Source organism: Hippocampus comes, unplaced genomic scaffold (genome assembly GCF_001891065.2).
Source record: "Hippocampus comes isolate QL1 unplaced genomic scaffold, H_comes_QL1_v1.1 scaffold367, whole genome shotgun sequence".
NCBI lineage: Eukaryota > Metazoa > Chordata > Actinopteri > Syngnathiformes > Syngnathidae > Hippocampus > Hippocampus comes.
This window is the reverse complement of record NW_017805741.1, coordinates 1581781-1594561: the sequence shown is the minus strand read 5'-3', so window position 1 is coordinate 1594561 and position 12781 is coordinate 1581781. Positions and strand designations below refer to the sequence as shown.

The following is a 12781-nucleotide window of genomic DNA, read 5'->3' as shown; positions in this document are numbered from 1 at the left end:
AATGGAAACTAGTAAAAACATGAGTACATATAGCCTTAATTGAATATAGAAAATGGATTGGGGCGTCAATTTAAAAGTGGTAGATGATGAAGTATCCATTTGACGGGTGATTTACAATACTGTAGCTCTTATTTTGGTTTGCTTTTGACCAGTTGATGGCGCTGTAGGCATATCAGCTTCCGTTCACCTCGCAGGAAAGATATTTCAGGAAATGCGTCACTGCCGAGCGGATGCCCGCTTTCCAAGATGGAGGGGGACGGCACTGACAATGTAGGTAGACTTTCTGGCACTTTTGAACACTTTCGTCCGAAAATTGTCTTTAAACGTCGGTGGCGGGCTAATATTTATTTACTCTCGTCACTTCGAATAAATCAAAACTGTTATTTCGAGTGTAGTTGATTGATTTTACTCGGCTTGGTTCCAAACAATGTTGATCCCGGTTTGCTGTATCATTGTGGCTAGGCTAGTTGACGAGTTAGCTAGCGCCGTGGCCACTTTGCGTCAATATCCGCATGTCTTTTTTTGTTCATATAACCCTCAACATGTAGCCTCCACTGCTTGCAAATATATTTACTTGGCTTTCGTTGGCGCTGTTCGTCGGTCCGCTGGATAGAGCACGAAGACGGTACGTGAGCGCTTTACTTGTCGCTGACTCACTTTGCCTTCACTTGCATTACGTTTCGAAACATTTTTGGATTTCCACTCGTTCGTATGTCACTATCACCGCACTTCTGTATTTGAAGACCTTCAATTATGGCTCTTACAAATGAGCAATAGAACTGTCAGGCCTAGCGCATGTGCATACTGGGCGTACTGTATTGTCAGCCGTCAGTGACATCATTTTCGATGTGGGTAATGATGTAATGCCTCAGTTGAAGCAATCCTTGCGAATAAAGGAACCCATCGAATATGATATACTGTCTAATCCTTGATTTATTCATGTAATGTTTTTCCAGATGGAGATGGGCGAGAGTAAAGGTGGATCAGGTCTCCGCCAGTACTACTTATCGAAAATAGAAGAGTTACAGGTAAGATGGTGTTACGTTTTGCACAATTCTGTCTCTTGAACCTCCTTTTCGTTTTCAACAGTTGACCGTGAACGAGAAGAGCCAGAATCTCAGACGACTGCAAGCGCAGAGAAATGAACTCAATGCTAAAGGTGCTCCCAAATCCTAATGATCATAATCTTAGTCATAATAATAATCCCAAATTTTTGTGTGTCAGTGCGTCTCCTCCGTGAGGAGCTGCAGTTGCTTCAGGAGCAAGGATCCTACGTAGGAGAAGTGGTCAGGGTCATGGACAAAAAGAAAGTTTTGGTCAAGGTACGGGCGCTACATTTGGTACAAGAACACACTTAGGACACACAAGTAACATGTATTTATTTTCCTTTTTATTTTTCTCAGGTGCACCCAGAAGGGAAATTTGTGGTTGACGTGGATAAGAACATTGACATCAATGATGTGAGTATTGTCAGTTTATTTATCGTTTGCAGTACGTCATGTCAAATCGTTTTCACATTGTTATGCTTGGATATGGAACAAATTTGGGATTTCAAATTATATAAAGATGGAAAAAACCGCGATTAGCTTGTGCACTCGCCCTAAACAAGAGGCTCGCACAAAGTGGTGTGACATCACACACGGGCCAACAAATTTGTTCACCGGCATTTTAAACAAACGCTATTCAGCCATGAAAGTCTCTTGTGGCATTTACACACACACTGTTAGCGAATACAATACTTCGTTGCCTGCTTGGGCGGAGAAGGAGAAGCCGACTTTTCATTTGGCCTTTCTGTCCCAGGTGACCCCCAACTGCCGCGTGGCTCTTCGCAACGACAGTTACACGCTGCACAAGATCCTCCCCAACAAGGTGGACCCTCTGGTGTCCCTCATGATGGTGGAGAAGGTCCCCGACTCCACCTACGAGATGATCGGCGGGCTGGACAAGCAGATCAAGGAGATCAAGGAAGTCATCGAACTTCCCGTCAAGCACCCGGAACTTTTTGAAGCTCTGGGCATCGCGCAGCCCAAGGTGAACAAACGCCCGGGGCGAGGAGAGGGCGTTCCAAACGGAGGGACCCTCTCTGATAGCGCGTTTGCCGTGGCTTTAGGGTGTGCTGCTGTACGGACCTCCGGGGACGGGAAAGACCCTGCTCGCCAGAGCTGTGGCCCACCACACCGACTGCACCTTCATCCGGGTGTCGGGGTCCGAGCTGGTGCAAAAGTTCATTGGGGAAGGTGAGCGGCTAAGAACAAATATCGCCCGATACGCTCCGTTTCCGCGTGAAGCCGAGCGTGAATTGTGTCCCCAAGGTGCTCGGATGGTGCGCGAGCTGTTCGTCATGGCCCGGGAGCACGCGCCCTCCATCATCTTCATGGACGAAATCGACTCCATCGGCTCCTCTCGCCTGGAAGGGGGCTCGGGCGGCGACAGTGAGGTGCAGAGGACCATGTTGGAGCTGCTCAACCAGCTGGACGGCTTCGAGGCCACCAAGAACATCAAGGTGGCGCCCGCCGCCTGTCGGCTCACTCGGGGGCGTGGGGGGGAGATACCGTTCTACCTTTTCTCAACGTGAACGCTTTCTGTGCCGCCGGCAGGTCATCATGGCCACCAACCGTATCGACATCTTGGACTCGGCTCTCCTGCGGCCAGGAAGGATCGACAGGAAGATTGAATTCCCTCCTCCGAACGAAGAGGTAGCCGCTCTCCCACGTTACACTTGCGATGTTGCGCCACGACAACTTCATTTATTTGTTGATTTATTGTTGTGGGTTAGGCTCGTCTCGACATCCTCAAGATTCACTCCCGCAAGATGAACCTGACGCGCGGCATCAACCTGAGGAAGATCGCCGAGCTCATGCCCGGAGCGTCGGGCGCCGAGGTTAAGGTGAGCGCTCGCTTCCTGACGTTTTGCGCGTGTGCTCGCGCTGTGTTGTTGAAACGCGCGTTGTTGTGTGAAGGGCGTGTGCACGGAGGCGGGCATGTACGCCCTGCGAGAGAGGCGAGTACACGTCACCCAGGAAGACTTTGAGATGGCTGTTGCAAAGGTGGGTCAACTTCTCTTGTGACGTTTCCGTTCTCAATCAACCGAAATGTGACAAGTTCTTTGGTCAACGTGTTCCTCGTGTTTTGGTTAACAGGTGATGCAGAAAGACAGCGAGAAGAACATGTCCATCAAGAAGCTGTGGAAGTAGCGCTCTCGTCTTTTGTGTTTGCGCACACAATGCAGCCTCACGTGTATATTTTCCCGGTTTTGTTCATGGTTCACTTTCTAATTGTTGCATTTGTCTTAGAATAAATAGATTGCTCACACCCCAAAAAAAAAAAAAAAACGTCTGAAAAGTTTTGTTATCAACAGCAAACATTTAATATGAGACAACTAGCTGCCGCTGAGCACGTTGAACAATCTTTGCCAATAGAAAAGTGGAGCATCGTTTATTTGGCACTTGCAGCAAGTTGAAGATTTTGGAAAATTCCCATCTGGAACATTTCACAAATTCCCCTCGGAAACGTACCGGATATTTTCCACCCTTTGGAATTCTCGCACGGTGCCGTCGCCGTTTACATCTGCGCTCGCAATCTCAGTCGAAACAAAACACACTCAAGTGCGGACCGCTTGGCAAGTAGACGAAAATGTTGTCGACGCCGCGGGTTTGGGCGAGAGGTCTAGGAGGGCCTGAGCCAGGACACGGGCACCCACTGGGGCTCCAGGCGCACCCGCTCCAGCACGGCGTGGAGCTCGGCCGCGGCGCCCAGCGGCTCCTCCTTGACCAGCACGTAATCCAGCCAGTGGCCGTAGCGCTGCTCCATCCGCTCCGCCGACCGCCTCATGTCTTGGATGTCGTGCTCCTGCGCACAAGATCGGCCAGGAAGAATACAGGTGATGCATTTGATTACTCAAAAAAAATGCCATTCATGCCTACAACTTGGGGGGGGGGGGACTTTTAGAGAGGGGGGGAGTAAACAGTTGAACTAATCCAATCACTTTCAAATGCACGGGCAGGTTTAAAGTGCCTTTGCCTGACCTCAAATCAATGATAAGGTTCGGCTGTTCGAATAGACCTTCCCTGCCGGTCGCTATGGAGACTTGCAAAAGGTCCACACTCACGGTGACGGCGACGCTGACGAGCGAGGAACAGGAGCTGAGAGACTTGCTCTCGCTGTCAAAGACGGAGGGTCTCACAAAGACGACGTAGGGCTTGAACGCCGACGTGCGGAGAACCTGCAATGCCTTCGGGCAAAATGTTGAAATAGAAGAAGAAACAAGATATGTATAACATATACCAATTACAGTCAAACTTCGATTTAGTGTGAATGGTTGTCGGTCATGTTTTACTTTGGCGACGCAGGTGAGAAAAGGAAGCATGAAATCTTAAAACTGAAGTCAACGTTTACATTTCATTTGAACGTAGACAACTTTTGTTTCACCCAGCAGGCCTTTCTCGCCCCCCCCGCTGCCTGGGACCACTTCCGCGTGAGGCGCCGCAACGGTGGCGGCATGTTTGAAGGTAAGGGGTTTCTATGTTGTTACAATAATGTGTGCATATCCGTACAAAAAAATGTACCGGGTGTCTTTGGGCCTTAAAAAAAAAAAAAAAAAAAAAGTGATTTAATTCAACCCCTGCACACTTAAATCGAGGTTCCACTGTCATGCGAACAAACAAGCAAGATCCGCGGGAATCTTGACACCAACCTCCGGTTGCACGTCCACAAGGCAGATTTTATTCTCAAGCAGAATTCTGTGAATGGACTCCAAACTGGTGCCGTACAAATTCTCCTTATACTCCCCGTATTCAAGGAACCTGCAAGCACAACAGGGAAGGCGGCGCGCATGAAAAGCTTCCCGCCATGCCCTTTTCGGGCGGTGCCGTTTTTTGCAATCTACAATGGTCGACCGACTGAAGCGAATCAAACTTCCAATCCATCAATCAATCGGCTCAAAGGCGGAACTCTGCCGTGGCGGACTCACTTGCCCGCGTGGATGTCGGCCTCAAAAGCGGCTTTAGTGATGAAGTGGTACTCCACTCCCTCACGCTCGTGAATCTTCCTGGGTCGTGTGGTGTCTTGATTGCACGTGCGTGCACACACACACAAATGGAAACAAGCGAAGAATAAGAAACAGACAAATGAATACACACACAAATACAAAGAAACACACTCACATGAATATGACTAAATGATGTTTTTTCGAGTGCACTCACGAGGCACAGCCAATCCGTAAAGTCGGGGATTGTCGGCGATCACCTTCTGTTTGAGCTCGGCGGTGCGACTTCCCAGGGATCCTGAACACAACACAGAGACGGACGGCCGCCTCCGCCGCATTAGCCTGTCGCGAGCGAGCGGAGCGCCCGGGGCGGGCCGGACGCCACCCACCGAGCAGCACGATGAGACGGGGCCTCTCGCCGGGCCGGGGCAGATAAAGCGCCACTTCCTCGTAGATCAGGAATTCGGCGTGATTGGCGTCGGGGGTGCGAGGCTCACTCGGAGAACTCTGCCGGTCCCTCTTGAGTCGGAAACTTCTGTGCAGGCCACCTGCGAGCAAATGACAGTTAGCGGACTCGACTCAGCTCGGAAATGTTATTTTTTTTTGGGGGGGGGGATCACTGCAATCCATTCCAGAGCGCGGGTTCAAGGTCACCGATGCGACGAGGCTGCACACGGCCACAAGGGCTACACAAACACCCAAATTGCAGTTCAAGCCCCCAATTTCAACCCTAAGCCCATTTTCTCCACTCTCTTCAATCCAAATGAGGGTCGGATGGCAGCATCGCTTGCAACCGCCCACTTGTGATGATTGAGCCATTGATTCAGTGACCCGTCCTCACCTCTGTCTTTTCCCTCAAGGTCGCCGTCGTCTGTGGGGTGGAGCGAGCAGGAGGAGGAGGAGGAGGAGAGGAAGGTAGGGTGAATCCTCCTGCACTCGGCACAGCGCAGCAGGTTCAGCACTGTGATGTCACATGGCCCTTTTCCACCGCGCTCGTGCTCGTTCTTTAGCGCCACTTCTTTGTTTTGCCACCGGCAAAATTGGCCCGAGCTCTCATGCTTTTATCTGGTCCCAATTACTTGTTGGGTCAGACGATGGCATCGACTACATAAAGGGGGGGGGGTTATCATGACGATGGCGAATGTAGAGGGGTTGACTCCCCGCGCGCGGACGTTTGAGCGGTGAACAATTGTGTCCCGCCAGAAGAGCGACGGCGGATGTGCCCGGCTAGCACGCCATCTCCGACTCGCCGCCAGCCTCGTGATCCTCTCCAATGATTACGAAAGATGTCAGCATTTGCTGCATCCAAGTCGAATCGATGCTTTGCGAAATTGCAATCTCGGGTAAACGTCGGCATAAGCAGGGGGGGGTTTGGACGCTTGGCGATGACGTGGCTTCTACTTGGCTCTTTGCCGGTGGAAAACAAAGCACGTTCTTCGTAAGGACTTGTTCAGCACCAACTAAGCGCAGCCTGGCGGTGAACGAGCACTGTTTATTTTTGGGAGGGGGTGGAAAAGGGTTGGCGTGAGCAGGGTGTGTGAAATGAAAAGCATACAACGGGGAAAAAAGGGTGAGCGGGTTTGTTGTCTCCTACCTCGCTCATTCCGCTCGTCTGAGGGGGCGCAATGCAAGGAAGGACACACAGAATCACTGCAGAGAGCAACAGGGTCACAACCGCCCATCCTTGTCTCCGATTCTTCATTTTACGGCGCCTTTTTGGTTTGCATTTTCAAATAAAGCGAGCAATAAATCACGGTGAGGCATACAACTACGAACCGCTACGGCTAGTAAATCATAATAAATAAAAACAACCGTTAGGCTTAAATCCTTGTATTTTTCTTGTACCACATTCGAATGACAAGGTAAAAATGGACAGTTGACTTCTCTGATTCTCCAGCAGCACCTTTTGTTTGCGCGTCCCTTTTTCATTTAACGTGGCCCCAAAATTGGATTAGGGGATGACACGATAGATTGTGGAGATTAAAGCGCAATCCGCTGTTCTGTTTGCATAATCTGCCTTTATGCATCTCATCGGTGATGCATCTCATCGGCGCGGCGAGCATCGATCTCATCAAAGTCGCTTGTCGGTTTGGGCTTAATTCAGGTAATGGCAGACAGGAGAGCGGCGATTACGGCTTACGTGTGGCCACGTGTGAGGACGACGCGGCGCTTGGGAAGGAGCCCGTCTTCAGGCGGTATCGCAGACGCCTGTCGGAGCACAATTCACAAATAACTCGACTGTGTTTCCGCTTGAAAACAACCGCCGCGCTATACAGTGGAGCATGGAGCAAAAAAAAAAAAATCCATTTCATCCAACAATAAATTCAGAACAAAGACAGTATTAAGCAGAAAAATTCAATTAGCTCACGCTGCACTTGATCTTTACAATGGAACACATTAAGAAAGTCAATGAATAGACACGTCTATAGAAATTAGGACAGGAAGTAGACATTCCGTTTTTTTTTTTTTTTGTTTTTTATGTGGTCACCGACTCCATAATGAAGCACAGGTGGGAGGCGGCCTACCTCTCCTGGAAGTGCGTGGAGGGGATGAGGGCGGCGCGCAGGTTGCAGTCGCCCACTCTCTTGGCCTGCCACCAGGTGGCGTCTTCCTGGCTCACCACCTGAAGGATGTCCCCCCTTTTAAAAGGAAGCCCCGCCTCGTGACAGGGCGCGGCTCGGTCCTCAAAGGGCACGTAGTCGAACAAAGCCCGCAGGTAGACCTGCCCAACGGAGGCGGTCGACACACAAAATTCAAATCAAGAGGATTCGGCCAACTTGACGTCACCTTCATTTGCGAAAGCGCTGACCCTGCTTTCCCTCGTCTTGTCCTCTTCAGTGACTGCTGGGATGATTTTCAAAGTAATGGAGCCCTGCGACTGGGACTGGCGGGAAACAAGGTCACCCTATCAAGCGCCGCTTTGGTCTTCAAAGTGGCGGCAACGCGGCGTTTACCAGAATGTGACTTATTTCGTCCGGCCTTTTGTGAGTGATCAGGTTGCCGTTGACCTCGCGCAGCTCGTCCCCCACGTGCACCAGACCTGGCAACGCAAGACACAAAGGCTGTGACGTGAAATCTCACAGGCTGCAAAGACCCAAGACCGACGCAAGCAAAGGCGCCGTTTCGCCGCATGGCATGAAGTTGGTAACGTCTCCATGGAAACATCCAGGGGCGAGCCCTGTTTGGAATCTCCAAATATGCAATCTCGTGGCACTAATCTGGAGGCTTTAATCTCTGTTGACAGTTTGCGAAGCATTACACAACGTAATCTCCTCACTTGTGTGTCAGAGCGGACAAGGAAGTCGTGTTGCTGCAAAGTTGGGGTTGAAGCCCCGCCTCCCCCAGCAAAAGGGCAAAACATGTCGCGGCTCCTCACCGCTGCGGTCGGCCGCTCCCCCCCTCATGATCCGCGCCACGATGACGGCGCCGGTGGCCTCGTCGCGTCGGATTGTCGCGCCCTGGGTTGGGGGAACGCGAACACTCAAGTAAACCCCAATCGGGGCAGAACTCCGTTTTCAAATTCTTTGAGGCCTAAATCGGACTGACAAGCCCACATTTTGGTCTCACCAGAGGCTCCTTGTTCTTCACCAATCGAACGATCTTCACCGACTCCTCTTCCAGCTCGTCGTCGGCGTCCTCGGGCAAGGGGGGCAGCACCGGGTCAAAGTTCTTCTGGGCCACCGTGTCGTGGGCCGACAGCACAGCCTGGCGGGGCCCGAGCAAGTGACTGTAAGAGCCGCGCTTTGGCTATTCTCGTGCCACGTGCGTACCTTGAGGTGAGGGGCGCTGAGCAGAAGCAGCAGCTCTTTCTCGTCCTCCTCGAGCAGCCCGTTCTGGAGCTCGTCTGTCAGCTGGCTCACAAATTCCAAATCATTATGGGCCAAGGTGAAGAAAAAAAAAAAAAACCAGACCCAAAATGACAAGAAAGGGTGCGCCGCACTTACATCCTCCGCCAGGCAGGAGGCGCTGCGCAGGACCGGCGTCGGGCTCTGCTTCGCGTACTGCTTCAGTTTCTCGTGGATCTGAGAGTTTCTGTTAGTTCCCCAAATTTGTTGCACCAAGGCGCATATGAGAGGGTACTTACCTTCATGAGGTAGCTGAGGCTCTTCTCACTGAAGACCTCTTTGAGGAAGACCAGATCCTCCTTGTGGTTGGCATCGGGGTGCAGCTGAGAGGTGAGCAGGGCCACAGTCTCGTGCAGATCGAACGGGTGACACGCAACGCCACCTTTTGTTTCATTCAACAGCATGGTTTGCGCTCACGGCGAACGTTCTCGGCACCTTGTGAGCTCCTACCTGTGTTTGCAGACGCCGCGGGCATGCTTGCCGCAATCATCCAAGGAGGCTGCGGAGGGGGACAGCAGGAAAAGGAGGAGGGTCAACCGCCACGCCTGACGAAGGTCGCTCCGACGGTGCCCGCTGATCCTCCAGTTCAGTCCAAGGTGAAAAATGTCACACAAGGCCGATTTTAAAACGTAGTCGTTATTCAGTTGCATGCCATCTGTGGGCTTTCACCACGCCGGGAACTTGTCAACGCGCTGCGCCATTCTGCACCTTCATCCACTAATATTCGAGACATATTATTTGACAATAGTGTAGGAGACGATTCGCTTTTCGCATGGTGGCCTCACGATGGACACAAGCTGAACAAACAACAAGCCCTCTTCCAAGCGCTCATGACCATCTGCGGCGTTCATCTTCTGAGGTCGCTCATGTCGCCCGCTGTGTATGATTGTGGGTTGAACTCGCAATGCAAGGTCGGGCTCTGTGATTAAAGCGCGCTGGCCTGCAGCAGCACCCCCCCCCCCAACCTCGAGCCACACGTGATCGTCACTGATTGCACTTGTCGTCCATCCGTCTGTCTGCTCTGCTCATCAACTCAATAACACGAGATAAAAATGTCCTTTCCACGCATTTTGGAAAATGATTGCTCAACAGTTGAATTGACTGTGTACTCTGCCGGCGTGCCGCTTCTTCCTCCCTTCATCTCCTCACTCCCTCTAATTACAAGAGCTCTAAGCCAACGACATCCCCCTTTTTCCCCCCCCCCCCCACAACGATGTCCCTTCCTGGCGAGCAGATGGCGGGCATTATCTCGCCTTGATTTAAGATGGCATCGTTGGCACTCGTGGAAAACAGACACACACGTGGTGGACTACGAGAGAAACCCGCCAGCGAATTGGACGAGGCATTGGCGCGAATGTCTTTGCAACATTCTCATTTAGGTTGTGTTGTGTTGGCAGGGTTGCCATGACAACCCTGATATGAATCCTGCTATTTTGCTCATTTCATATTAGGCAAGCAGCTGGATCCTTGCGCTTTTCTTCCTGAACGACACGGTTCAAAAACAACTTTGGCAATTGTGCCATGAGGCACAAAAATGAAATGTACTATCGCAGTAGTAAAAGTCAGTGGGCTGCGTGACAAGGCCGGCGTCGTACATGGCGGCGGGCGGGCATCAGCGAATTCTCCCTGCGCGCACGCCACCTGTCTGCCGAGCTTATTTTGCCGCGGGATGACTCTGGAGGGAGATGGTGGTCGCCAGGACACAGAAAGGGCCATCTGCCCGTCATGGTGTCAACGTGTGTCGTGTTACGTACGCGTCGAAATCATTTGACCATAAGGATGAAGGCTTGAAGCCGTTGCGTAGGCTGAGAGTCAGTCGAGTTGAATATGTTTGTGCTTGACTGACAGGCAACAGGGTCCCTGGCCTTGCGTTAAAATTGCACACGTACGCGCACAAACATTTGGCCAGACTAACATCGCTGGAGACAGATGGAATGGGGCCAGGTCATCAATTCAGACATTTGGCCATCTGCCCATCACTGTGTGCATGCGCGTGCGTGATATTTTTGCCTTTTTTCCCCTGTCTGTCTATCTGTCCTCTCTTCCATCTATCTGTTAGCGATAATAGGAGCACATATTTGCAACATAAAAATGTCATTGATATGGACTACAGTCTAGGATTTAATGATTTACTGGACCAAATATCAGGTCCGAGATCGAAAACAAATACATCTCGTTATTGACAGAAATATTAATCAAATCAGTGATCGCCCAATGTTGAAATCATGATGAAAAAAAAAATTCCCATTAAAAAAAAAAGTCACTTAAACCGAGAGTAACTATTTTCTCGAACACAGACGGTAATGGAAATAAACTTCTTGCATTCAAATGCAAGTAGCTCGTAAAATGAACTGTAGTACATGTTGGTAGTCAGCGCAAACAAAATCAAACAGACAACATTAGTCGGCCAGTGTTTGTTCGACGGAGCCATTTCCATAATGCACAATTACAAGTGTGGGAAATCAAATCGGAAAGAATGCGGCGGCGAGCAGATCAGGAAGACCGGAAGGCTCTTAAGAGGCTTACAAGAAGCAACGAGACTTCCAAACACCTTCACCACACACAGCAGGGAGCAGGCTTGGAGCCAGCCAGCGAATTGCGCCCAGCTTGTGGCAGGCGAGCAGGCGGCCCGGGGTCTCTTTGGCAAGGCATTGCCAGATTTCACAGCCAAGGTTGTTGGTGGCTGGCCAAGCGTTAGAAGCTTTTGGAACCTCCAAACTCCCTTTGAGCATGTTAGGACGCCTTTGAACGATTGGGGGCATTCCATTAAGATCATTAAATAATATCCAAGGAGAAAAATACGCGTCATACATACAGACTAATTAAATCGTGACATCGAGCCTTAGTTTGAACTCAAGGTTGCTGACGCGAACGCTTCTGTAGTGAATTATTTTGCCTTATGCTTTAATTTATCCTCCTCCCAAAAATGCAATTTTGATATGATTCCCTGAATTACCGATAAGCAATTACTTTGTGTGCTGTCTAGTTTATAAATACATAGCGCTCTGTGTAAATTGACATGGTTTAAAATGAGCAAGTGAAAGTACAAATGAATATTTGTGCAAGTGCACCGGCTTCTCGTGATGAACGGCAAACACGCGCCACATCGAAGATGCCTCACCTTGTTCCAGGCTCCTTTTTCTTTTTCCTTCCTCTTTGCGCTCCTTCTCGTAGTCTCTTTTGTGTCTATTATCTTCACTCTCTCTGCGCCGGCGTTCACGCACGAGCTTTTATTTTATTTGCGCCCCTTTTGCCTCCTCATTTCTCCTCCCATCTCGGCCGGGCGCCATTGTCATCGCCGCGACGCATTTAATGCCATCTTGTAAATTCTGCTTGTGTGATATACTGTATCGAGCGAGCGGTCGTTTTGAAAAGTGATAGAATAACTCGATTTTTTTTCGGTTCACGCAACGCTGAAGGCAGAACGAGCATTCCTATCAGGAAGAGTCACAAGAACTATGCTTCTTGGTCTTGTAACCTAACAACACGTGCGCATTTCTACGGGTAGTTAAAATTGTAGCTATTTTTGGTCGCGCTTGAACGCATCATCGTGAAGCGTAAAATCAACCAGTTACTTTCACTTCCAAACCCGTATCATCTTATTCTTTTCCTTTCGGCTTTTCCCTTCAGGGGTGGCCACAGCGAATCGGTTGCCTAATCTAACCCTGTTTTGTGCATCCTCTTCTCTCACACTAGCTACCTTCATGTCCTCGTTCACTACATCCATAAACCTCCTCTTTGTTCTCCCTCTCGGCCTCCTGCCTGGCAGTTCAAGACTCAGCATCAAGGATGCTGAGTCTTGAACTGCAAATCCGTATCCTGTATATATAATGTGTGGGTCTGTATCTGTGTGTATGTATCTGTATGTGTGTGTGTGTGTGTGTGTGTGTGTGTGTGTGTGTGTGTGTGTGTGTGTGTATGCCAATCACAATGGTGAGGACTGCTAATGATG

The 12781-nt window shown here is 50.3% G+C and overlaps 2 protein-coding genes across 3 annotated transcripts; one reads left to right on the top strand and one right to left on the bottom strand.

The window, feature by feature from the left end:
• Positions 1 to 171: 171 nt before the first annotated feature.
• On the top strand, positions 172 to 3316 carry psmc5 (proteasome 26S subunit, ATPase 5). Its single transcript, XM_019883423.1, has 12 exons — positions 172 to 270; positions 957 to 1028; positions 1090 to 1159; positions 1225 to 1322; positions 1404 to 1460; positions 1801 to 2031; positions 2111 to 2237; positions 2313 to 2503; positions 2598 to 2696; positions 2777 to 2887; positions 2961 to 3047; positions 3141 to 3316. The coding sequence occupies exons 1-12, from the start codon at positions 247 to 249 to the stop codon at positions 3192 to 3194; spliced, it is 1221 nt and encodes a 406-aa protein (XP_019738982.1). The 5' UTR covers positions 172 to 246; the 3' UTR covers positions 3195 to 3316.
• Positions 3317 to 3662: 346 nt separating this feature from the next.
• Positions 3663 to 10186, bottom strand: LOC109523931 (MAGUK p55 subfamily member 3-like). Of its 2 annotated transcripts, XM_019883419.1 has the most exons (17): positions 9280 to 10186; positions 9069 to 9211; positions 8929 to 9006; positions 8755 to 8835; positions 8552 to 8689; positions 8361 to 8442; positions 7939 to 8024; positions 7794 to 7868; positions 7510 to 7706; positions 7125 to 7192; positions 5826 to 5855; positions 5374 to 5532; positions 5202 to 5282; positions 4970 to 5063; positions 4694 to 4802; positions 4109 to 4231; positions 3663 to 3849 (listed from the first exon to the last, which is right to left on the bottom strand). In XM_019883419.1, the coding sequence occupies exons 1-17, from the start codon at positions 9317 to 9319 to the stop codon at positions 3667 to 3669; spliced, it is 1767 nt and encodes a 588-aa protein (XP_019738978.1). In that variant the 5' UTR covers positions 9320 to 10186; the 3' UTR covers positions 3663 to 3666. The 2 variants fall into 2 exon arrangements, with proteins under 2 accessions (XP_019738978.1, XP_019738979.1); XM_019883420.1 differs by lacking the exon at positions 5826 to 5855.
• Positions 10187 to 12781: the final 2595 nt, after the last annotated feature.